The 26,304-nt window shown below is 41.1% G+C and overlaps 3 protein-coding genes across 3 annotated transcripts; 2 read left to right on the top strand and 1 right to left on the bottom strand.

Moving 5' to 3' along the window:
• Positions 1 to 264: 264 nt before the first annotated feature.
• m (miniature) lies at positions 265 to 24,117 on the bottom strand. The gene is made up of 7 exons (XM_064691068.1): positions 23,987 to 24,117; positions 13,234 to 13,339; positions 3,563 to 3,716; positions 3,372 to 3,499; positions 2,503 to 2,650; positions 1,845 to 1,967; positions 265 to 1,751 (listed from the first exon to the last, which is right to left on the bottom strand). The coding sequence occupies exons 2-7, from the start codon at positions 13,309 to 13,311 to the stop codon at positions 337 to 339; spliced, it is 2,046 nt and encodes a 681-aa protein (XP_064547138.1). The 5' UTR covers positions 13,312 to 13,339; positions 23,987 to 24,117; the 3' UTR covers positions 265 to 336.
• LOC135434440 (farnesol dehydrogenase-like) lies at positions 7,181 to 8,224 on the top strand. The gene is made up of 2 exons (XM_064691035.1): positions 7,181 to 7,813; positions 7,871 to 8,224. Exons 1-2 carry the CDS (start codon positions 7,241 to 7,243, stop codon positions 8,048 to 8,050), a joined length of 753 nt encoding a protein of 250 aa, XP_064547105.1. The 5' UTR covers positions 7,181 to 7,240; the 3' UTR covers positions 8,051 to 8,224.
• On the top strand, positions 10,081 to 11,061 carry LOC135434435 (farnesol dehydrogenase-like). The gene is made up of 2 exons (XM_064691030.1): positions 10,081 to 10,709; positions 10,771 to 11,061. The coding sequence occupies exons 1-2, from the start codon at positions 10,137 to 10,139 to the stop codon at positions 10,948 to 10,950; spliced, it is 753 nt and encodes a 250-aa protein (XP_064547100.1). The 5' UTR covers positions 10,081 to 10,136; the 3' UTR covers positions 10,951 to 11,061.
• Positions 24,118 to 26,304: the final 2,187 nt, after the last annotated feature.

Genomic DNA, 26,304 nt, shown 5'->3' with positions numbered 1-26,304 from the left:
ATTCCATTGCGTTTCCTCGCTCTTTTTGTGGCTAACTAACGAATGATCGACTAAACTGAAAACGTGTTCCATTCCATTCGGTTTCTGCTCTATCTTTGTGGCTACTTCTTCTACTTAATTTTCTTCTACCTGTGCTGAGTTTGGAAAAGGTGCAGGTGCAAAACCTGCCAGTCAATAGGACATTTTCTTTGTGGTTAAACAAAAAAAACTAAAAAAAAAAAATAAATATATATAAATAAATAAGTTAAAACTGTTGCAGCAGGATTAGGGCTAGACTTGAGGGGGCAGGGACAAGGACAGGAACAGGGACGCGGGGAGGGAACTAGAAGGGATCGCTCATTGCACCGTTTCATGGCCAGCAGCGGGGCTGGGCAACTGTTGCTGCTGCTGCTGTTGCTGTTGCTGCTGTTGCAGGTGTCGCAAGCGGAAGAGGCGCAACGTCATCCAGGAGGCAAGTGTGCCCGGCACGGGCATGGGCGTCTGCTTCTCGAGCGCCTCCTTCTGCAGCTGATAGCGATAGAGCAGCGAGCCGGCGATTAGCGCCGAGACAATGGTCGCCGAGATGACCACAATGAAGAGTATGCTGAAGCCGGGCACCGGCATGCAAATGCCATAGACGACCTCCTCGCTGATCTTGCCCTGAAAGACGGTGACCGCCTCCTGCTTGGAGTCCGGCGAGAAGGCCAGATCCGCCTCAGAGATGACATCGTACAGCCCGCTGACGCCGACGTCGGCGCTGCGCACCTTGCGATCCGCTATCACCAACGATCGACGACGCCGGCGGCTGTTGCCTTGCGGCGTCTGCGTCTGTGTCTGCGTCACCGTCGACTCCGTGGAGCTGTTGGCATTCGGCAAGTCCAGATCGATGTGATCGTCGCGCGGCTGTTTTAATGCCTCCGCCTGTGGCCGGTAAACGGGACGCGGCACATCGTCCAGCTCCGTTTTCGGCTCCAGTGAGCGCGGTCCTGCCATTGGCACGCCCATGCGCTTTTGCGCCTCCAGCTGGCGGGGCCCGTGCGGAAATTTGCCGCTCTTCTTCAGTCCCAAATAGCGCTCGCCGTCGTTATCCATGTCGCTCAGATCATCGTCGCCAAAGAGATCGGACAGATCGGCCTCCTCATCGGGATCCTCGTGCACGGGTCGCGGCTGCAGATTGCCGCTCTTCTCCTCGTATAGATCAGATCCACCGCCAGCACCGCCGCCGCCAGCCCCGCCCATGGTCTGTTTGTGATCATGTATGATGTCCTCGTAGAAGATGTCATGATCCATGCCCATGCCCATGCCCATGCCCATGCCCAAGCCCATGCCCATGCCCATGCCCATGCCCAGACCATGGTGTCCGGGCTGCGGTCCGTGACCGATGTTGGCCGGCGGCATGGCCAGATCTCTGTGCATATCATTGTTGCTGCTGCTGCCCATGGCATCGCCAATGTGCACATCCTTGCGCTCGTGGGCATTGCCAATGGCCGGGCCCAGTCCATCGCCGGCCGCCGTATTCTGGCAGTGATCCAGGCAGCCGTGTCGGCAAATCTCCACCTTGCACTTGATGTGCACGCTGAGCGCATCCGGAAACTTGAAGGCATGGAAGAAGGCATATGTTATGACCGTGGCGCGCTCATCGGGAGCGCGTGCCTTGAGGAAGCGTGAGATCATCTTGGGACGCAGCACGCAGCCAAATTCATCCGATAGATTGATGACATGTCCCGAACCGTCCGAGGCGACGCACGACTTCACGCGCATATCAAATTCACCTGCACAGAAAAGGAGAGAGAGAGAGAGAGAGAGAGAGAGAGAGAGTTGTTAGTTGGGGGAAGGAACTGCTGGAACTGCTGCTGGGCACTTACCGCGATAGTCATTGATGGCCACCACCAGGGTGAGCGTCGATCCCAGCGGCACAATGCCGCTCACCGGCGGCGCCCAGGGTCCCTTGCCATGCTGTATCTCCATCCAGCAATCGACATTATCGCCTGCGCGAGACAAAGCGGAGAGTGCAAGAGACAAAATATTACTTTTTTTTTTCGTATTTTTTTGGGGTCAGCCAATTGAAAAAGAAATCGAGTACCTGAGTGCCTGAGTCGAGCGTGCCCGACTAGCAGATACCCTGCAATCAGCTTCGATCATTCGAAAGGAAGGGAAACCCTTAGCATATACCAAAAGCTGGGACTTCTAAAACTTGCTAACTTTAAAGGTAAGCGGAAAGAAGTAACAAATAGGAGGTAAACTTAAACATGCATACCAAATTTGGTGTCTTTAGCATTTATACTTCTCGAGATATGCTTAAAAGGAGATTTTTATAAATAAAATAATATATAAATATAAATTATCGATATACGGACGGACATGGTTTGATCGTCTCAGCACATCGACGCGATCAAGAATATGTATAAAATAGATAGGAGTTGTTTTGCCTGTTACAAAATCACGATGCCCGTTTTAGCAATTGCCAAGGGGTTACAGGGTATGCGAAGGAAAAAGAAAAGGCCAAGGGCCCACGCTACTTACCGCGAAAGTCAAGCTGTATTACATCCAAATCGGCAATTACCATCGGGGGCTTGGAGGCGGTCTTCTCATAGTCGTTGAACCACTCGCAGCGCAAACGCTTCGCCTCGTCCCAGACCTCCAGCAGATCCTTGTCATACTGCACGACTACCTGCGGTCACAATATGCCATTTAGCGGTTAGCGGTTTAGCGGTTTAGCGGGTTAAGTAAATGGCCCTCGAGCAGGTGAATGCACAGCGTGCAGCAACGTGGGAAAGCGATCAGTGATCAACGATCAGCGATCAGCGATCAGTGATCAGTTATGCAGCTCAGCTCAATGGGCTCCCATGGGCTTGCTTTGGCATATGGCATATGCCATATGAGCAGCAGCTATCTTTATGATCGATTCTCTTTTTCAGCTCCATGGGAATTTTCATTGAAGAGTCCTGTTTACTGAGCACTGATCACAGATTCGAGGATCGCTTTAGCAACATTTAATTTCAGCTGCGTTTGATGGTCCCATGGATAGCATGGTCTATGATTAAGAGACTCGGTATTTACATCGTGATCGTTGTCTCTTCACAAATATCATGGCATTTCGATCACTCTTGATCACTCTTCACTAGTAATTTATGTGCAATTAATTTCCCTAAGATGCCTCTGTTCACTGATCGTTGACTTCCGATCGTTCATCTACGGGCCACAGTGTGGATCTTGATCATTCTCTTTGTCGATCTTCCCTTAATGAACGATCTTTATTGATACATTGCTTTACGATCACTCTCTTCAAATATCATAAGTTGAAAGCTGTTTGCATTTGATAAGAGCATGTCTTAAGGATCGCTTTCGTATTCCCATTTGCTAAATTTGATGTGAATGGACGTTCCACTTACCGTATTCTCATAGAACTGGCCGTTGAGATCCGGTTTGGTGCCGCAGCGTGAGTACGAGATGCGAAACGAGAAGAACGTCTTGCCCGTCGATGGTGGCACATACACACAACGCGGATCACTGTGTTGTCCTGTTAATCAAACACATTGGATAAAGTCAGACTACGAACTGTATATGGTCTTGTCGTACGCACCTTTGGAGCTAACAATGCCTTCGAAGGGATTGGAGAAGGTCAAATGTACGTCCATGTGATCCTTACCGCACATGACCTCCAGTGAAACTATGTTTGGCATACCATCTGGCCGATCCATGGGCCACAGTTCATTACCAGCTATGACTAAACTAAACTGTTAGCGCAAATAGAAGAAGAACAAAGATACGGATATTAAAGCAAAGTCTTACTATTATTGAAGTAATCAGAGATCAACGAGGCTTAAGTTATTTACAAATATATTCACGCTCTTTTTCTTACATAAGTTGCAAGCTATCTTACAGGAGCTTACAACCAGCTTGTAAATTAGGATGTGAACAGATGAGTTTTGAAGCAAATTCCAGTGAAGTTCATTTATTCTTACTAGCCTAAATGGTTAAGCCTTAATACTTATATCGTTTAAATGGTAAACTTTTAAGGAATTTAAGAGCACCTTTTGAAAGGAAGAAGTTTAAGACCAGCTTGTAGAAGTTTACAGGAGCTTACAACCAGCTTGTAAAGTAGGCTGTGAACAGATGAGTTTTGAAGCCACTTCCAATGAAATTCATTTTCTCTTAGTAAACTATTAAGAAATTTTAGACCACCTTTTAAAAGGAAGAAGTTTAAAACCAGCTTGTAAAAGTTTACAAGAGCTTACAACCAGCTTGTAAAGTAGGCTGTGAACAGATGAGTTTTGAAGCCACTTCCAATGAAGTTCATTTCCTCTTATATCGCTTAAATGGTAAACTTTTAAAAAATTTTAGAGCTCCTTTTAGAAGCAAGAAGTTTAAAACCAGCTTGTAAAAGTTTTTAACCGGCCGCTAAAACTGTTTTTTAAAGCAGCTGGCAAAAGTCTTTTAAATTCCCGCCAAGTTGACGTCGCCTTAAAGAATACGTTTTTATGCCTCTTTATAAATCCAATTCCAACACAATTTCGCCGAGTTACTTACGCATATTTAGCTTGTATTTAACTTGCATTTAGATTGGAACAAACTGTTTGGCAGTGTGCGAAATGTGGGAAATAACTTGAACATTTCGCAGCACACTTAATTGACTTTTCTGGATGTAATTTATTTATTTTTCTTTTTTTGAGAAAGTTTGTATGTTCGTGCATTTCTAGATCTCTTAACTGATGCGCCTGACAACGATATGTAGACCGTTATAATTTCTAATTAACGCGATTCCCACTGGCAAACTTGACACCTGCTGCTGCTGCCAGCACCTGCCGACAACTAACAACTAACAACTGGCAACTGGCAACTGGCAACTGGCAACTGGCAACTGGCAGCTGGCATCTGAACTGGAATGGTGTGGTGCGACCCTCTTGCCCCATCCTTGCCCCAGCATGTTGGAATTAGTTGGTTAGTTAGTTAGTTAGTTGCCCTGATTGCAAATCGCGGACGTTAACCCGACTCCTGGAAATTAGGGTTGGCTGCCACAGCGACGGCCTTGAGGCTGCCGCACACAATGCACATCAGTCTATTGATGTTTTTTTTTTTTTTTTGCTTAATTACACTTGTTGGCCCCGCCAAACATGTTGCCAATAAAAACGAAATGCATTGCGCCAGGTTTCCGCTTTGGATTTGTTTTGCGGTTGTTGCCAGGCATCGAGCAGGCAAATTCCAGCAGCAGCTGCTGCCGTGGCCGTGCAGCTCGTGCAGCTCGTGCAACTCGTGCAACTCGTCTAGCTGGCTGGATTTACATACTTGCCGCAGCCGCAAAGCTGGCTCCTAGACGGGGCCAGGCTGGTCTTGGCTTTAATCGTACGGGCCAAAATGGGAATTTCGCGCTGCTGCACTTGCCGTAAAAGTTGATACCCATTCGCCACGCGAAAAGCAGCATTCAAAATTATGAACGACAGCTGCCGCTGCCCCAGCTCCTACCCCTGCCCCTGCCCCTGCACCTGCCCCTGCTCCTGCCCCTGCTCCTGCTCCTGCTATGCCATCCACAATTGGCCAAAAGGCGGTGCCAAATTGTCTGCAGCGTCCACAATGCGAGGCAACATGGACTACACTCTGAAGTTGACAAGTTAATTATTTATTTTTGTTCTGTTTTTTGTTTTTTTTGAAGTGCGGCAAATCACCTTGAAAAGGTCAGACTCCCATTTGGCATGTTTCGTATACCCTTGCAGAGGATATTATAATTTGATCATGACATGTGTAACGCATAGAAGAAGACATCTTTAAGCCCATAAAGAGACATTTCTGGGCCCATTAAGTATATTAATTCGAACTCAGCATCAAAGGCCGAGTTGATAAAGCCATGTCCGTCCATCTATCTATCTGTCCATCCGTCCGTCCATCTGTCCGTCTGTCCTCCTCTCCGCCTGTCTCCTTCTATGCAAACTAGTCCCCTTCTTTAGAGCCATCGTCTTGCAATATTGCTTAGCTCCGTCATTCTGTTGCAGGCAGAGCATATGTTATGTCGGAGTCGGGCGGATCGGACCACTTTATCATATAGCTAATCGAGTATTTTGTTTTTCCAAATATCTTCACAATTCACAAATTTGTCATTTAAAGGTTTCACTACGCTCCTCATATATATATTTAAAATTTTATCAACTCTTGTTAAGCTATGCTGCATTTATCTGAGCCAAGTCTTGTCAAGATCGAACTACTATAGCATATATGTAGCTGCCATAGGAGCGATCGGTCGATGAGGCGCTTCTTGTATGGAAAACTTTATTGTTTATTAATATATTTTGAGGATATAAATCTGATCATGATCAAACCACTATATCATATGGCTGTCAAAGGAACGATCGGTCCAAAATTGACTTTATATACTTTATTGTTTATCAAGATATCTTAACCAACTCCGGCACTTACTATTTAAACTATCGCACGACTCTATTATATGGCAATATAGGAAGAAACGGTCGGAAAATTAGTTTTCGTATGGCACAATATTCTGTTTTCCCAGATATTTTCAAGAAACCCAACATATGGCAAATGCCAAAAAGGGCACCGAACATATCCTTACCTTCTCGTTAGGCCTCAAACACATTAATTTATAGAACGGTTCCAGTTTTGAGCCTTGTTTCAAGGTCATCGACAAGCCATAAAACAACAGTTCGATAAGACAGCTGATGGCAACAATGCCCGAATATTTTTCAAGTGAAATACATTTGAAATCACTTTGAAGCAACCTTCTAAAGTACTTTCTTAAGCCACACACTTAAGGTAAATTTGTACCTGAGACCTCCCTTTGTTGGTTTAGGTAGAGATACATATTAAATGTGAACTGGAACCCCGAATGAATGTGTGAGTCATTTGAATCATCTGCAAAGCAGTCGGCTGTGTCGAATTATTAAACCTGTTCAGAGAGCGAGCGAGCGAGAGTGTGAGAGATAGAGAGAGAGAGAGACATAGAGAGACATAGAGAGAGAGAGAGAGGGGAACTGTAAGGCCTAACGACCCTAGTCGAGGCTAGATTCTGTCGAGCGGACAGCGGTTAATTGCGCTAACAGAATGACGCGACACTTTTCAAATTAAATATTTAGCTACCTATGCTTTACCTGTCCCATCACGAGCTGTGGGCGGGGTGGGTGTGGCGGCGCAGGTAAACAGCTGCTCACGCACAACCGGTTGCGCTATAAAACTGACTCGACGCGAGACGTTTGAGTTCAGTCAAAGTCTTGATATCTCTCCAGTCGGACATAGAAACTAAATACTTAAGAAAATGAATCGTTGGTTGAATCGTGTGGCCGTGGTAACCGGAGCCAGTTCGGGCATTGGTGCAGCCTCCTGCAAGGATTTGGTGGCCAAGGGCATGGTCGTGGTGGCTCTGGCGCGTCGCGAGAATCAACTCCAGGAGCTGAAGGCAGAGCTGCCCGCGGATCAGGCGGCGCGCTTCCATTACCGCAAGTGCGACGTGAGCGTGGAGCAGCAGGTGATCGATACCTTTGCCTGGGTCGACAAGCAGCTGGGCGGCGCAGATGTGCTGATCAATAGTGCGGGCGTAATGCTGCACACCGAAATCCTGAACTCGGAGACCAGCGCCGATCTGCGCTCCATACTGGACATCAATGTGCTGGGCGTCTCCTGGTGCACACGCGAGGCGTTCCTCTCGATGCAGCGGCGCAAGATCGACGATGGACATGTCGTCATTGTGAACAGCATTGCCGGACACCATGTGCCGGTTGTGCCGCAGATGAGCTTCAATATGTATGCGCCGTCCAAGTATGCGATCACCGCACTGACCGAGGTGCTCCGCCAGGAGTTCCTCAACAAGGGCACCAAAACAAAGATCACAGTGAGTGCCATTTGATTTGCCAGATAACAGTTGCTATATGTCTGCTTTCTACCATAGAGCATAAGTCCCGGCGCTGTGGATACGCAAATTATTGATACGAGTAATTTGTCCTCCCTTGGCGAGTTTCCCCTGTTGCGGTCCGAGGATGTCGCCGATGCGATCTCCTATTGCATTCAGACACCGCCGAATGTCCAAATACACGAGCTCACAATCAAGCCCATTGGCGAGAAATTCTAAGCTCATCCCAAGGCTATAGATACTCCGTATAAGGCTCGGAACTATTGTCATGTCATAAGATAATACTTAGTTCCAATATGGACGCTCAAAGTCAAATTCAATTCTATATATATATTTTATATTCTATTTTTTTTTCATTCTAATCTTTATAATATATGATTATATTTCACTAAAGAGTGTCTTTTCTTTTTAACAATTGGAAGCCAGTTAAATGTTAGTGGGATTTCTCAGACATTAAAACAGAATAGTTTATTAAGTCTGTACTTCCAGCTAAAAGTCTAAAGTAGTCGACCAGGCTATACCCTGTATCTGCCTCAGTTCTCTAGCCTGACAATAAATTTTGCATGTGAAATCAGCTTTTTATAGATTATGTTTATTCTAGCTAAACATTCAAAGTCAACTGGACTCATAAATCATAAATTTCTTTAATATACTCCTTGCGTTGCGAACACAGGGTATTGAAAACGTGTTCTTAATTGTCTACCTGCTAATGGGTATGTGTGTGTGTTCGTCTTAGCTGAGCGAAAGAATACACGTAAGAATTTGTAAATCATGATGATTATTAAATGAATTTTGTTTTATTGCGTCACGAATTAAAAACTGATTTTCAGTTTTCAGCAAGCAAAAACATTCCCAAACGATTTCGCATGAGAAATATACGAAATGAAATACGTTCGGCAATTAACAAGTAAGCGTACGTCAGTCGGGTGTGCCCGACGTGCAGATACCCTTAACCCATATGTTCTTCCTCGGAGCTTGTAGTCCGATCGTAATGACAATTTCAGATCTTAGGCATCTCATACAAAATAATGAATGGGCGACGATAGAACAAAATTTAAGTATTTCTTAGCTGCAGATATTACATCAAAATTCGAATAGATATTGTGCCAACTCGATATAGAAGAATATATAATTCAAATTTTAAGTCTGTAGATTTTGTAATCTGCCTGATACAAAAGCCCAATATACCCTTTTTCCCATTTTTCCCATTTTTAAGGGGAACATGCCCGGAACGACTCAGATTTCGAGAATATATGATTCCTTCTGCATGTTACATACTTTTGCTCAAGCCCAATATACCCCTTAAACCGCTTTTGAAGGGAAACATGACTTGATCGACTTAGCTAGTCATCCTGATCCATAATATATATGCTTTCTTCTGTCTTTTACATACTTTTGCACAAGCCCAATATACCCTTTTAGGGGAACAATATAAATATATAAATCTTATCTGGCGCAAAAATAAGAATATCAATGAAAAGGCATATTTTCAGACAAGTCGACTATTGGACACCCTCGCATAGAAGAGGGATATATTTATACACACAGCTAAATAGCCAGATTTCAAATGGATCACATGAGAGAGGCAGATAGAGAGAGAGAGAGAGATAGAGAGATAGAGAGAGAGAGAGAGGGAGAGAGAGCAAAGAGAAATCTTAAATATTTTTCCAGATCAGCAAATACGAAAGAAACGCATAGTCTGTCATTCATATCACGAACAAATTAACTATGACATGATCAGTTATTATAACTATAGCTGATCATACTGATCATATATATATATATATAAATATACTTAATGGAACCGACTGTCTTCATATAAAACATTCCAGACAAATAGAATTTCTTCTTGATTCGACTTGCCTCTTGTGAAATAAGGCTACAAAACTCGGATCTAATGATGATAGCCATTTCGCACGATCATCAAATCGAACAGAGAGTAAGATAGAGAGAGAGAGAGAGAGATGGGGGGGAGGGAGAGCTGGAGAGAGAGGAAAGGCCAAACGAGGCGCTCCCAAATAGACAGCGAGCGAGTCAAGGTTAGATTCTATCAAGTGGCCAGTGGGTTATAGTGCTATCAGCATGACGCGGCTCTTTTCGAATCTAACATTTAGATACCTGCAAATGTATTACGCTTGCCGCTGCGAGGGGTGCGGGAGGTGCGGGAGGTGAGTGTGCCGGGCCAGGCGATCAGCTGCTCACGCAGAACCGGTTGCGCTATAAAAGCGAAGTCGCCGGAGACGTTAACGTTCAGTCACAGCGTCGATAGCTCGCCCGCCGGACACATAAATATATATTGTTAAAAATGAATCGTTGGTTGAATCGTGTGGCCGTGGTAACCGGCGCCAGTTCGGGCATTGGTGCGGCCTGCTGCAAGGATTTGGTGGCCAAGGGCTTGGTCGTGGTGGCTCTGGCGCGTCGCGAGAATCGGCTGCAGGAGCTGAAGGCAGAGCTGCCCGCGGATCAGGCGGCGCGCTTCCATTACCGCAAGTGCGACGTGAGCGTGGAGCAGCAGGTGATCGATACCTTTGCCTGGATCGACAAGCAGCTGGGCGGCGCAGATGTGCTGATCAATAATGCGGGCATTGTGCGTCCCACCCAAATCATCAGCGAGGGCAACAGCGCCGATCTGCGCTCCATACTGGACACCAACGTGCTCGGCGTCTCCTGGTGCACGCGCGAGGCGTTCCTCTCGCTGCAGCGGCGCAAGATCGACGATGGACATGTCGTCATTGTGAACAGCATTGCCGGACACCATGTGCCCGCTGTGCCGCAGATGAGCTTCAATATGTATGCGCCGTCCAAGCATGCGATCACCGCACTGACCGAGGTGCTCCGCCAGGAGTTCCTCAACAAGGGCACCAAAATAAAGATCACAGTGAGTGCCACTTGAAATACGCGGAATCGATTATTTTAACATGTTTTTTTCCCCACAATAGAGCATTAGTCCCGGCGCTGTGGACACCGAAATTATTGCCAAGAGCGAAATTGCTGGATTGGGCGATTTACCCATGTTGCGGTCCGAGGATGTCGCCGATGCGATCTCCTATTGCATTCAGACACCGCCGAATGTCCAAATACACGAGCTCACGATCAAGCCCATTGGCGAGAGATTCTAAGCTCGTCAAGTGGATGCACTGCATATATAGATACTCTACAGAAGTCTAGGATCTGTTGTCTTATTGCATGTCCTTGTGAAATTATATTTATTATATATTTTTTTTCAACAATTCTGATCTTTGATTATATTTTACAACAACATATTAAGTTTGGAACAGCTGAGAATCCTGCAGATATTTGGCAAATTTACGATTTGTATACTTTATATAACATTGTAGTACAATGTTGGGGAGTATAGCATTAGAGCTCTCTTTATTGGCGATTTCGGTTAAGATATCTTTTAAAAGAAACAAGTTTTTGTGTTATAAACTTTTTTCGACCGATAGCTCCTCCGATTCGTTGCACTGATACAAAATTCGAATACCATCTGCCCGAATTTTACCAGAAAAGTGTTCTACTTTGAACTGTTCACTTCGTTTTTATATTTTGAAAATCCGCAGGTTGCGATCTATAAAAATATATATATTTTGTATGCCTAGTTTGATTATCATAGTTTCCTAGAAGACTCGTAAGGAATAAAGAGAACCTAACTTTTTTTGATATTTCCAAAGCGACTTCGAATCAATTTAAGTTTAAGATTAAAATAAAAATATTTATAAATTTTGATAAATTTGTATGCAAAAATGGGTCTTAAAAAAGTGGACCTTTTCGGGGTTTCTGCCTTTAAAATCGAAGAGTTTTTCTGCGTATGCCCCTTTTTTTGCTTAAATAGTTATAATTAGTGTACAACTTTGCATATATAAAAATCATAATACCCTTTTTTTTATGGGGTATAGGGTATTAAAATAGATAGGTAAAAACACTATAAAACATGTTGATACGATCGTATCTATTTCACATTCTTTTTTTTTTTATATAAATGATTATTGTATTGAATCAAAAATAGCATACATTATTTCACATTCTATCCCTCTCTCTCGCTCGCGCTGTCTCTCTCTCTCTATCTTACTCTCCCCCGCCCTCTCTATCTATCTATCTCTCTCTCTCTATCTGACTATCCCTCTCTCTCTCTCTGACGCGCTATCAGTGCCTCTCTAAGTGCTCAAAGGGCACAGATATGTGACTCGACACGTACAAATTAAAGCGTTCGATTTGCCATATCATGTGCACTTGATAAGATATTGTGCGTATGAATTACACAATCAATGTTTGTCTTGATCAAGATAATTATGATTATTTGTATATTGTGCTTAGATTCGTAGTGGTAGATAGGCTAAAATCGCTGATTTCTATATATTTTGTATATATGCAAACATGTATGCATGCGTACATGTATAAATACATGCCCGGATACATACATACATACATGCATACATACAAGCATACATACATACATATACACACACATACATACGAACATACATACATACATACATACATCCATTCATACATACATACAAACATACATACATACATACATATATACATACATACATACATACATTCATACATACATACATACATATATATGTATATACATATACACACACATACATACATACATATATATGTATATACATATACACACACATACATACATACATACATACATACATACATACATCCATTCATACATACATACAAACATACATACATACATATACATATATGTACATACATATACATATACATACATATATAAATATGTGCATATATACATACATACGCATATACATACATATTAACATATGTACATACATACGCATATACATACATATTAACATATGTACATACATACGCATATACATACATATTAACATATGTACATACATAGGTACATACATGCATCATAGGTATGAACACACGTACATACATACATATAAATGTATTTACACATACATTCATACAAAAAAAAACACAAACAAAAAAAAAACGAAAAAAAATACCAACAAAAATAAGTATGAAAAACTGCAGAGCCTACTTGAATTCTTGAGAATCGAGGAGTAGAGCATTTGGCAGAAATTCGTTTTATTTAAATTTGCAGCACAGCGACAAATGAGCTTGGTCTGCGTTTGGTATTAGAAAGCAAACATGCATGCATACATCTCTTCATGCACCAACACACACACCCTCACACACACAAACACACACCTATATGCCTTCGTACAAAATACTTTTAGTATTATATACTTTGTTCCATATAAGTTTACTATTATAAGATTCGCATAGAATCTATATATTATTCATTGCTCGTGTAAATATATATGTGTATATGTTACATATAAATATACAATTTTTCCCTTTCCCAACCATAATTATATTTACTTTCAAGTTGTACTTACCATTAAATGTAAAATAAATATACAGCTACTAAATCTAAGGTCCCACAGCCGTGTAGGACCTTTTTGTGGGCTCCACATGCTGGCGATGTGGGCGCTGCGGCTATATCTGCAAAAGAAAGCGAGAACAAGAAGAAGAACTGGTTAAATAATCAGATTCAAGGCATATAGCATACATCAAAATGTCATCACAATGGCAGGGCAGGTGTCTGTGCCATCTATTATTCGCTGTGGCTTGAGCGGCGCAGAGCCGCACAGTGGTTCAACATAGTTGAAAGTGCAACCAAAAATAGAATTTCAATTGAGCTTTAATCGTGCCACAAACACTTGCCTGTCAACATAGTTAAATTCCCTTATAATGCTTAGCTATATCCTAAAAGAGTTGGAATCTTAAGAATTCCGTTTAAGGTTTTGATTTAAATACAGTAGTCGCTCGCTATTTGTAACACTTTAATTAAATAAATAAAAACATATATCTGAAATTGAATATATGTAATATACTATATTGGATCCTTTTATGGGGTCTCTAAAAGTTCTATATTCAAACGCGTTTAAAAACAAGCGAAGCATTATACTGAAATAATGAAGTTAGTTAGTTTATAAATCAATGTGTTGTGCAACAAAAGACTCGAAGCTCAAGAGCTGCGATAACAAAAGGTCTATTAAGTGTCATCGTGATGATGTTTTAGCTACCTTTTAAAGAACAAATGAAAATATCAAGTGTTCACTGTTATCGAAGTTGCGATAATGTATGTAGAGATTGTAGGTCGTTCACAACTGACCAGCCCCAATGTGAGTCAATCTTTAATGGGCACTTCATAATTGTTGAACGAATAAACAAATAATAAAAGCACAAATAACAATATGTGAACAGATTTCATTTCAACATGATTTGTTAAAGTTTTTATTTGTAAAAAATACAGCCAAGTCCAAAGTTTCAGTTTTAATCGCAATCAACTGCATTTTAATAGAGCAGCAGTATTATTTTTTGCTGGCAAGATTTGCGCATTCGGTCCCACTGTGCGGCACTTTGCAACAGCCAGTTAGTGGCAGGCGAGAGTTGGCGTGAGTGGGTGGCGTGGCGAATGCGGCTAATGAAAAGAAATTGGCCAATTGCGAAAATCTGCTGGGAGAGCTTGACGAATGCGATTGCGAATGCCAAGCGCCAAGAGCCAAGTGCCAAGTGCGAAATGCATTTTGACTGTCTCTCACGCTTGGTCCAGTTTGTCGTGACCCACAAAACGGCAAGGCTGCAAAAGCGAGCTGCACAAATTAGTCGGGCGCTGCAAGGATTGCACTTGCAGTTATCGAGAAGCGATCAACTATTTAAGGGAAGTATGCGAGTGCGAAATGAATGGGCAAATACTTAGCTACAAGTTGCCATCAATTGTGATAGGATCGATTGATAAAGAGAGTTATCGAAAGTTATCGAAAGTTATCGAAAGTTATCGAAATTGATCAGTTGTGCCGACTGCAAGGGTTGCATTTGTATAGCTATCGATTAAGATTAAGCGATTAAACGAAAATATGATAGTCATCGATTGTTATCGAAATAGATCAATTGTATAGAAATGCAAAATGACATGAAATTGAATTAATTAATGTGTTTATCCTGTATAAATAATTAGCCGAGCCCTGGAAGGGTTTGCATTTGTGGACAAATCGATAAACGATAAACGATTAAACGCAAATCAAATTATCGATAGTTATCGAAATAGATCCATTGTACAGAAATGCAAAATGACATGACATCTTCCAGATGCTTCTATTTTAAAGATCATATTATGGTAGGAATTAGCAAAAGTTATCGATAGTTATCAAAATAGTTGAAATGTGCAAATTTCGGAATGTCAAGAAACAGGTTTAAGGAAAAGATTTCCCATGGCTCAGCATCTCGTTCATTGGCGTACCCAAAGAATTCCACCAACGGAACCAACCAAATTGTCTGTGGCACATCTTTGGGGCAGCAATAAACAAACTGAAATTTAATAAACGACAAGGCGGCTAATTTTAGTGGACCCAAAATTGAAACCCGTTTCTCGGATCAAGTGGGGGCCAGTGGCCCACAGGCCAGGGGCCACAGCCCAATTCCCGCTGCTTGCTCCGTTGCCAAAAACAGCGCCGCGAATCGTGTTAACGCCCCAAAAGCGTGAGCTGACCAAGCAATTTGTGAGGGTATAATTTAAACGGACTTCAGTTGAACGTAAATAAAAAATTACAAAAGAAATTATTAAAATAAGCACATGAACACAATTTAGATAATCGAGACATAATGCAGAGAGTTGAGATGGTAGCAAATCTAAAGAGAGTAAGAAGAAGTCTTCAGATAAGAGATATACAGGGAAGAGAATACACTTTTAAAGTCCTGAACAATTTGTAATGTTCAATAAATCTGGGTATAAATTTAAACTAGGAATTAATTCAAGAACGATTTGGTATTGCGCTTGAAAAACATTTTCTAAGGTATTAAAATGAAAAAAATAGAAAAAACAAGTAAGAGGTTCCAGTCGGGAGCTCCCGACTAGGGGATACCCTAAACCCTCTTCTTCCAACAGGCGATAGGTATAAAATGAAAGATACCCAAGATATATATATACTATTCTAGAAGCTACATGTCAAGTTTGGTGACTCTAGCTCATATTATTTACACAAATTGCTCAAAAAACCGGATTTCGATATCGATTTTTATCGATTACTTGGAAACGGGGTAAGTTATCGAATATCGGAATCAAACTCGATCTGCGCGGAGACTAGGAGGACCTACAGCTAAAGTCTCTAGCTCTTATAGGTTCTAAAATCCTTGCGTTCATACATACGGACAGACAGACGGACGGACAGACAGACGGACATGGCTAGATCGACTCGGATGTTGATTCTGATCAGGAATATATATACTTTATGGGGTCGGAGATGCTTCCTTCTGCCTGTTACATACATGTGCACAAATACATTATACCCTGTTTACCCATCTTCAATGGGTTCAGGGTATACAAATTATAAGAAAACTTTTTTGGGCTTACTAAATTCATATATTTCTTTCAGTTCGAAGAGCCTAAAAAATATTTAGAAAAATGCTTAAACACAACATAAACATTTTTGTGTGTCAACTGATCAAATTGTGGACATGATGAAGAAAGAGTTGGAAATCAGCCAAGTTTTGGGCAACTAATTAAGCTCAATTCAAGATCTGTTTAAAATGGGTTTTACGCACAAAGTTTGCAAGAGTTTGAACTCTTGTACACTCCGAGAAGCTGCGAGCTTTTCTATATGCTATTGATATTCAAAAGAGCTAAAATATTCCCAAATATAAGACAATTTAGTCAAGAAGTTGTTTAGTTCTCAAATTTCTATTGATCGGGCAGCAGGCGCACTTTCACTGCCGACATGTGGTGAATCATGCAATCAATCAATCAATCAATCAATCAATCAATCAGTCAGTCCAAACAGAGCAACGGACCAGCCCACATTGGAGCAATAATAATAAAAGCAAAGCGCAAACAAAATCAAGTCCAGCTATGCATAAATGTGTTTATTTCTCTCTTTTATGATTACCTGTATTTGCACACTTTTACCGCCAAAGGGGGTGGAGCTAACAGGGTGGGGAGGGTAGGGCAGGGGGTATTCGCTGGTAACAACAGGTGAAAATGAAATCGAAATTGTATGCGCGAAGCGGCTTTCAATCGATTTGTGGGCCGCATTCGAACAAAGGCGGGCACACAATAAGCCCGATGGGCAGCAGCTGCTGGATAAAAGATACAAGATACAGATACAGATACAAAATGCAGATACAGATACAGTTGGCAACTGCCAGAAGCCATTGTTGCTGCTTGTTGTTGATTGTTGTTGTTGTTGTTGCCTTTGAATTGAAGCGCAAAAATGCGGTCAGAATCGCGCGCAGAACTGTAAATTGTTTAAAGCATCGACAACAACAACAACGACAACGAATCAATGGAAATGCGATTTAACAACGGTAAATTGTCTGCTTATAAAGTTTACACACTTTTTTTTTTTACTACCTTATTTTTATATATATTTTTGTTTATTTTGCTTGTCGTCTTTAATTTGCGGCCGATTAATTTCTCTTTTTTTTTTTTTGGGCAGCGCTTTTCACTCTTAACTTGGCTAATTGGCCGCGGGATCAGTGTACACTGGACAGATTACAATATGGCTAACTGTAAAGAACACCTGAGCGCCTGTTGTTGTTGTTGTTGTTGTTGTTGTTATCAAAAAGTAGCATAGAAGAAAAAGCTGTTGGCTGCATCTGTCAAACCGCACTTTGAATACCCTTGCGAACAAGAACTAAAAAAGCTTTAAAAAAAAAAAACTTACATTTTTGAATGCATTTTGGCATATTACATATATACAGGAATATGTGTATATTATATGTAGCCAATTCCAATTAACTTAGACCCAACTTAAGCCACATTTAAGCCCAACTTAAAGCCAACTCAGGTGGAATCAGCCACAAAGCATGGAGAACTTGAGCCCCAACAATTGGCACTATCTAATATAGCCCGAGAGTTCTCTGTGAAAATATCTACGGCTTGCGATATATTCAGTAGAACGGGCAGCTTTAAAACTTGAACTCTGCATATATCAATATATACATATATATATATATATATGCCAATTTACAAAGTTAGGGTATTAAGGAGTAGAGAGAGGGAGAGAGAGAGAGAGAGAGAGGAAAGAAGCAGCTAAAAGCCATGCCACACAGCGCTGCAGACGGCGTCGCGTCTAACTGTTTTGCATGTGGCAGGCAGCTGCGCTAGCTGCCCCCGCTGCCACAGCCGCATGCCCCAGCCGCTGCACCCAATTAAGTGCGCCGGCCTGGCGGGGATCTACTTAAGCCGTGAGTCGGCAGTCCCAAATATGTAAGCCATAGAAAGTGGCTTCAACGTGTGGCAGCGCTGTTAGCGGCGCATGTTGCACGCTCCGCTAGCGCTTAATTAATGTTAATGCCGGCAGCCGCAGCCGCAGCCGCAGCCGCAGCAGTTGCTGCCACAGCCGAGCTGCAATTAACAGCGCCGCATTTTGGCTGTGCGAGGCAGGGCGAGGGGCCAGGGGGGGTGGCTAGTTGCCACCTGATATGCTTGGGGCAGTGCCACACATATTTCATTAATAGCCCATTAACGTATCGATGCCCGATACAAATGAAATGGAAAACCGAATTGTCGCACAGTTTTCACTTTTCTTTCACAACTCGTTTTTTTAGCGGTTTGTTTTTTTCTTTTTTTTTTTTATTCGATCAGCTCTTTTTTAAATTAGCTATCAAAAGCGGCGGTTTTTCGGGCGTTTGTTTGGCTTGGGAAAAAGACCACTTTCCAATCGAAGCGGCATTTTCACACACACCAACACACACACACACACACGCACATAAAGCATTAAACGGTAAATCACCGAACAAAACGCAGTTACCCATACATTTTAATGAAACTCTTTTTTTTTCTAATATATTTTCCAACAATCTGCCGGCTTTTTATTTTCTTGTCGGCCAAACAATGAAAACTGCGGCACAAAAGCCACAATTAATGTTGATTATTAGACATATATATATATATATATATATATGTATATATATATAGATATATAGTATATATAGCTGAAAATGGTTCACTTTCTTTTGCACCTGATTTTAATTAAACTGGTTTGTAGACCAGCCGCCCGAACTGGTCTAGTTGGTAATGGTTAATTGCTCGCCATTGGGCGCCGCATACACCAGCGTTCACATGAATATGTACACTATCATAACATGTTTATATTTGGTCAAAAGTTGGCAAAATTTTAAAAGAGCTATTTGTTTATTTTTATTTATATATTGTTTCTTTTCACCACATAATTATCCATTCAGCTTTTTCCGAAAACATATATATATACATTATGTATATTTGTATAATTGTGACCATTTAAAAAGGTTTTTACTCTACAACTTTCTGTTTAGCTAACTTTGAGTTAAACTCTATGAGAACTTACAGAAATTGGCTCTGACATTTGCAATGCTTAAATGAACACAAAATTCGTGTTTATAAAAAAGGTTTACAGTACTTTCAAAATGACCATCTGCATGTCAAATATTAGGTAGGTACATAAACTTGGGCTTGACATCTTTAGAAGATATTTGTGTATAGTATACACTTAAAGATATACTTAATAAGTGCAAATGCTTCTAGGTTAATTATGTGAAGGTGTCAACACTGAATTACCATCTACATGTCAAATATTATGTAGGTACTTAAACTTCAGCTTAACATATTGAAGATATTTTTGGGTATATTATATAAATTTTATGATACATTTAATAAGTGCAAATTGTGTAAAGCTGTCAGCTTGAATTTACCATCCACATGTTAAATATTAGGTGGGTACATAAACTTCAGCTTAACATATTTTGGAAATATTTGTGTGTATAAAGACTTTAAAACATATTTTATAAGTGCAAATGCTTTTAGGTAAATTATGTGAGCATCTCTCTGCTTTACCATCCACATGTCAAATATTAGATGGTTACTCAATCTTCAGCTTAACACATTTAGCAGATATTTAAGCCGAATTGCACTTAATAAAGCGAGTCAAGCCGTTTATAAACAGTTTCTTGAATCGGTTTATCGCACTTAAACGCATCGAATGTGCCTATTTGGTTTGCCGAAAATTGGGCAAGTGCCAAGCACCCGGATTTGCAGCTGTGCTTGCCACAAGATGCAAATTGTGTAGCCGGGCAGGGGGGGGAGAGGTTAGAGATTTCTGAGGCCATGCCGTTGTCATTTCTAATGTTCAAAATGGGCTGCTCTAAAGACCGACAACGTGTCAAATGGCCCAACAACAACAACACGAATCGTAGCTGCCACAGCCGCAGCGGCAACTTTTCAATTTGGTGGCACAAAATGCTTTGGGAATTGCGCGACAACAACTGCCACTTGGCCCCGCTCCGTCTCCGTCTCCGGGCGGTGGCTTTTGTTTTGACAGCTACCACGGCTTGGCGGTGGCAACTCCAAATGCAGCTGGGAACAGTTGAATGCGTTGCTGCCCAAGCTGCTGTTTATCAGAGCCTGCCACATGCGAGTGCAAGGGAAGCATTTCATTTTATGACAATATGCAAATGATTCGCAGAGCTCCTGAGCCCTGAAGGCAAAAAAACTCCCACACACAGACACACACACACACACACACACTTGACGCTGGAATTCAGTGAGTTTGGGACTAGTTTAATTTGTGTAGCCAATCTAAATTTTCTTCAGCTCAGCACATTAACTTTTTCTAGTGCATTGACAAGCGAATTCTACAGGCCGAATGTAAGCCACATTTTGAATGATTTTTTTGTATACTCTGCTCAAAAAGTGACAAGGTTTCAGATGAAGTGTCCAGGTCTGAAACCAACGTCTATCAGAGGGCGAGTTAGTCGCAAGAATCTAGATATCTAACACAGTTTAGTGGCTGGTGTCAAATTTGACAGACACTTTATAATGATATTGTTCTCAAGAGTTCTAGCGCCCGCAAAATGATAAGAATCTATAAATTTGTTAGGTTTTTTTTCCTGATTATTAAAATATACCGCAAGAGGTTAATATTTTTGGGCAGTTAGTATTTATGATCCTCATTTTGTATGAATATAAAAATAATCACAAGTAGTTGTTAGCACATTCAGGAAAAATACAAAAAATATACCAAATACAAGTAGTTGAGAGAAACCGATTTTAGCTTTCAAGCCCTTACCGCTGAATATACAAATACTCGCAAGTAATTGTTAGTATATTGAGAAAAAAATACCAAAAATATACTAAGTTGAAATATTTAAGAAAAACAGATCTTAACTTTGAAGCGCTTACAGCGGACATAAAGGAAATTACGCATTTCGCATTGATATAAAAATACTGGCAAGTAGTTGTTAGTATAGTCAGCAAATACCAAAAATATACCAAATACAAAAAATATGTGAACTTTGAAGCGTTTATATCTGACATTAAGTAAATTAATAATTTCGTATGAGTGTGAAAATACTCGCAAGCAGTTAGTATATTTGCAAAAAAAAATACCACAAATATACCAAGTACTAAGTAGACAAGGCAACGGATCGTCGCTTTCAAGTGAATGTCAAACCCAAATGACACACGAATTTCAAACAGAGGAATATGCGCCGAACAGAAGAGTTTGAAGAGTATTTAAGCATGTCATTTGGTTTGCAAAGAGTCTTTCTTCATTTACAGTGGAAGCTGAGAGTTTCTTTTTGATTGAGATGCGTTATAATTTGTATCTTTAATGTGCTTGCATGTTCTTTCAACTCGCTTCACTCTCCCTTTTCATTCATTTGGGCTTATCGAGATGCAAACCGATTTCCATTTCATTCATTCATCATTCAAATGAGAAGAAGGGGCGTAGTGGCGGGGAGGGGTGTATGGCTTGTATCTGACGATGTTGCAGCATGTATTATAGAAAGGCAAAGAACAGTTAGACGCCAGAAAAGATATCGAGAAATTGTTGAAAACTTGTTAAGCGCCAAATTAGCATTTTACAAAGAAAAGGCCAATCGCGTGTTTGCCAAGCTGTAAATGTATCTCTGTATCTCTATCTGTATCTGTAGCTGTGAGTATCTGTGTATCTTATCTGTGTGTGAGTGCAGAGCATACTTGCTGAATTAAAACGAAGCTGGCCAAAATCAAATTGTCTTTGGCGGCAGCTCATAAATTATGCGTTATCAAAGAGCTGGCCGAAAGAGTCACTGAACGGGGCCTTCGATCAGAAGAGGGGCAGGTACAACGCACGTGGGGGGGGTCAATTCAAATAGCAGCCGGACAAGCTAATGCTGTTTATTGCCAGCTGTTGGTGAACGAAAGTCGACGACAATGAATGAATACCAAATGAATTCAAACGACAATCAACAGTCAGATGCTAAAAAGATCTATGGGCTCACAGAAAGTACGAAAAAAGAGATACCAAAAGAAAAAAGAAGAGAACAAAGAGTTTCTTTCGGCCTAGCCGAATATTCGATACACTTGACCCAAGTTAAAATAGTCTAAAATGAGATAAAAGTGAAACCGTTTAATTGGATCCGATTATCGGATATCTATCTGGGATACCATATTGCCAAAATTTTTAATCAATTATGATTAAATATATATCAAATTATATCAAACTATGTTTCATTATGTTGAAAACCGATCGCTAACAAAAAGTTAAAAATTGATCGAAAAAACATTAAACTTTTGACCTGATTATAATTATAACTATATATTTTTAAATATAAAAAACTGTTTACAACTTACTTCAACCAATATATTTTTTAATACTCAAATATGAATGAATATGCAAAAATATAAATACCCAATAATATCTCAATTAATCCCATACAAGCTATATGATTTTCCAAAGATATCGACTCAGATTTCGACTTCTTTAGTAGCTCAATCAAGTGCTAACCGAATACCTTAACTGAGAAAGTTGTTGTTACATCAATTGTGACAATATCAGTATACCCTAGGCAAGGGTATAAGAAAAGAGTTCACGATTATAGATCAAATAGATGCCAGAAACTTGTACGCGTCACGTCTGCTTAGGGTGTTTCAGGCTGAAAAGCAAATGATTTGAGGCCAAGACAGAGAAGCACACACACACACACACACACACGCGCACACGGACACAGGTGTAGCTGTTAGTTGAACTCCGTTTGCCAACTTGCAACAGATGTGACAACAACAACAACAACAACAACAACAACAACAACAACTGGCAAATGGCAACTTGGCATTGCATTTATGGCCAAGTCGCGTGTTTCTTACCTGTCTCTTCCCCCCTACCCGTCTCGTTCTCTTGGTGTGTGTGTGTGATTTTTTTTTAACTGGCGCAAGGAATTGAGTTTATTGTGCCACCGCGCGGCGTTCTTTGGTTTGTCGCATCAGCTTGATTAGAATTCGAAGTAGTTAACGGTGCATTTAATGCGCTCCAAGACGGATCAGATGCATTTAACACCGATCATTTCTCTCAGTGTGTATCTGTGTGTGTCCTATGTATTGGTATTTATGTGTGTGTGCATTGTTTACTTAGCGATTCGATTGCTTTTGATTTGATTTGATTTGATTGATTTGTGAACTCATTAGGCTCGCGTTAAAGCCTAATTATCATCAATACACTAAGAGAAAATAATGGGCTCAAAAAAAAAAAAAAACGCTTGAGTCAAAAAGATTTGATTAAGACCAAGTTCATAATTTGTATTAACAGCGTTAAAGTAAAGAAAACAAGAATATTTCAAGAAGAAAAAGCTAGAACCATGGACTTAGCTTTATTAAATAATGAGTAATGTATGCACAGAAGCAAAAGCAGCATTTGCATTCATTATCTCTAGCGAAAAAAAGATACCAATATAGTTGCATAATAGGGCCAGAAAAAAGTACTTTATACAAAATATTAAACTCAGAGCAACAACAAAAACAGTTCTGGAATCAAACAGATTATTATTCAAGCATTTTTCAACTAAAGCCCAGTAATAATTGGTTATATATAACGCAAATTGTCTATAAAGAGATCAAGTGACTCTCACACACATGCATACGTGTGTATATCCAATAACGGTTAACAGCAGCAGCATTTTCTAATGATTAGCGCTGCCAACATAAATTATTAGGAACTGCTGCCTGTTTGCAAGCTATCTGGCAACGCTGTTCACGCTGCCTTATCACACTATTGAGGGACGTGCAAAAATGCCATAGAAATTGTGTGGAGCTTTGGTTCTGATACTCTTATACATACTCTTATATCGAGCACTTACCGTTGAAAAGAAAATGTCCTCGTTTTTAACGCTCTTGCGCGCGCGCTCGATCCGTTGGTCCTGGAAAGCTACACTCAATGAGAGCTTTCTGCGTGATATGTATGTGTGTGTGTGCGTGTGCGTGTGTGTGTGTGTGTGTGTTGTCAACGATTTTATTAGCTTTCGGACTAAAGTCTAAAGCGAGCGCATAAAAAATAGCAACCAAAAAAAAAAGTAATAAAAGTTAATAAAATAAATAACAAAATAACGATAAAAAAAAAAGTAGTCGAAGAAGAAGAAGAAGAACATGCAAGTGCTCTGAAGAAGAAGCTGAAGTGAAATCGACAGAGCGCTGCACAACACGTAAACGTAAATAAGAACCAGCCAAGCAGCCAGGTAACCAGCCAAGCAACTCAGGTGAAATGCGGGGTGTGTGTGTGTGTGTGTGTTAATGAGGGCGGGGGGGGGGGGGGGGCATATCATAAAGTATTTTTCACATTGAAAAGTTGAAAAGTCCAAGCGGCTGATGATGATGCCAACTGATTAGTGATTAGTTGCCATTTGACACATATGCAAGTGTGTCTGTGTGTGCGCGCGCGGGCTCGTCTCTCTCCCTCTCTTTCGGTAGCCGCAGACACACACAGCGAAAGGAACAGAACACAGACGCAGGTGCACGCGTATGTGTGTGTGTGAATGGGGAATGTGAATGGCATTGGTTAAATTGTCAATAAGTAACGAGAATATGGGAAATTTTTTTTTTTTATGTTTGTGGGTAACGGGGCGGGGACGGGGGCAAGCACATCATGTCAAGCCACTTTTTGTGGGTCGTTTTGATTTGTGTGCGTAATGATTTTTATAATATTTCTGTTGCTTTGGCTAAGAAAAAATGTAAAAAACATCCGCAACGGAAAACTTTGATTTCAGTTTTTCGATTCTCAATTGAGCGCAGACCGATAACGAGAGGGGGCAGGGGTTTAGGGGGAGCGCACATACAGCTTTTGTGCTAATTGGAAAAAATTAGAAAGCATGAAATGCCGAATCCGCTTGCAACCTGCCCCGCACCAGCAGCCCCTCCCCCGGCACTATGCAATTGCAGCGGCATTTTTTACAGCTTCTTCTTCCTCTTCGTTTAGCTTGTGTCCTATTTGATCTGATTGGAGTCAAGTTGGCATCCTTTAGCGCACACAGTTTTTGTTTCTCTTGTTTTTTGCACAGAAAATTAAAAAACAAACAAAAAATGTAAACACAAGAAAAAAAATAGATGTATATTCTTTAGTTTCCTTTTTGTTTTTTTTTCTTTTTGTGTTTAATTACCCACTCAGGGCTGACTTATGTCTGGCAGCAACAACAATAACACTCACTTCACTGTAAGATCTCCGCTAAGTCTGTGGTGTGTATGTGTGCGTGTGTTTGAATAACGGCAATTGCGAAAAGAACAACAGAACAGCAAAAAAAAAATAAGAATTTAATACACTGACACTGGCACTGGGCGTCTGGCTGGGGCTAGAGCACGAGACAAAAACGAGACTCGTTCACGATCCGAGCGGAATTCGGATTCGGATTTTGATTCGGACTCAGAATCGGTTTCGGATTCTGTGTTAGATGCGCCAAGCGAGCCAAAGACGTGTGAACTCGTCGAGCGACGAACGCGAAATACACGCGAGCCAGCCAAGATACTTTCTTTGGCCTCGTAATGTAACTGTCGGGAACAGAAGAAGAAATTCAAGACAAGACACACACATACACAACACACACATAGCAAAATCTGCGGCAGAGTAGAGGCAGCCGCCTGTAACTGGCTGCGCCGGCGCTCTCAACGATATATTGTTGCGCCGTCGCCGTCGCCGTCGACAGCGACGTCAACTGCACAAATGAGCACAGCAGAGCATAGAACTGGCACTCAACAGGCTCAATTAGCACTCTTTGCTTCACAGTTCGCCTGATTAGCTGCACTTATATTGCTGAATCATTTGGTAATTGGACGTTTTAAAAGGTTGCAGCGGCAATTTAAAGCTCCTGCAGGATCAGTTTAGTGGCAGTGCAGTCGACGCTGAAGCGCACTTGAACTTGAACTTAAATCGCGCAGCGTTCATTAAAAGCTAACGGCAGAGGCGGCTGCTGCAGCTGCGGCTAATTTGTTGTTGTTGTTGTTGTTGTTATTGCTGCGGCCAACAGAGTTGCCAATCTTTATTTAAATACACACGATTAATCGATAAATACAAAAGGAGCAAAATGTTGAATATATATTGGTATATTTTTAGTACCTTTTTGAGCAATTCACGATTTGCATTAAATTGAAATGTACGAAAATAAAGGTTTAAATTGATGTGCAAATAATT

This window comes from Drosophila montana, unplaced genomic scaffold (assembly GCF_035044405.1).
Source record: "Drosophila montana isolate Dmon_TW-CO22-7 unplaced genomic scaffold, ASM3504440v1 contig_3325_1, whole genome shotgun sequence".
NCBI classification, from domain to species: domain Eukaryota; kingdom Metazoa; phylum Arthropoda; class Insecta; order Diptera; family Drosophilidae; genus Drosophila; species Drosophila montana.
Note: the sequence above shows the minus strand (reverse complement) of the source record. Positions and strands in the feature narration are given on the sequence as shown.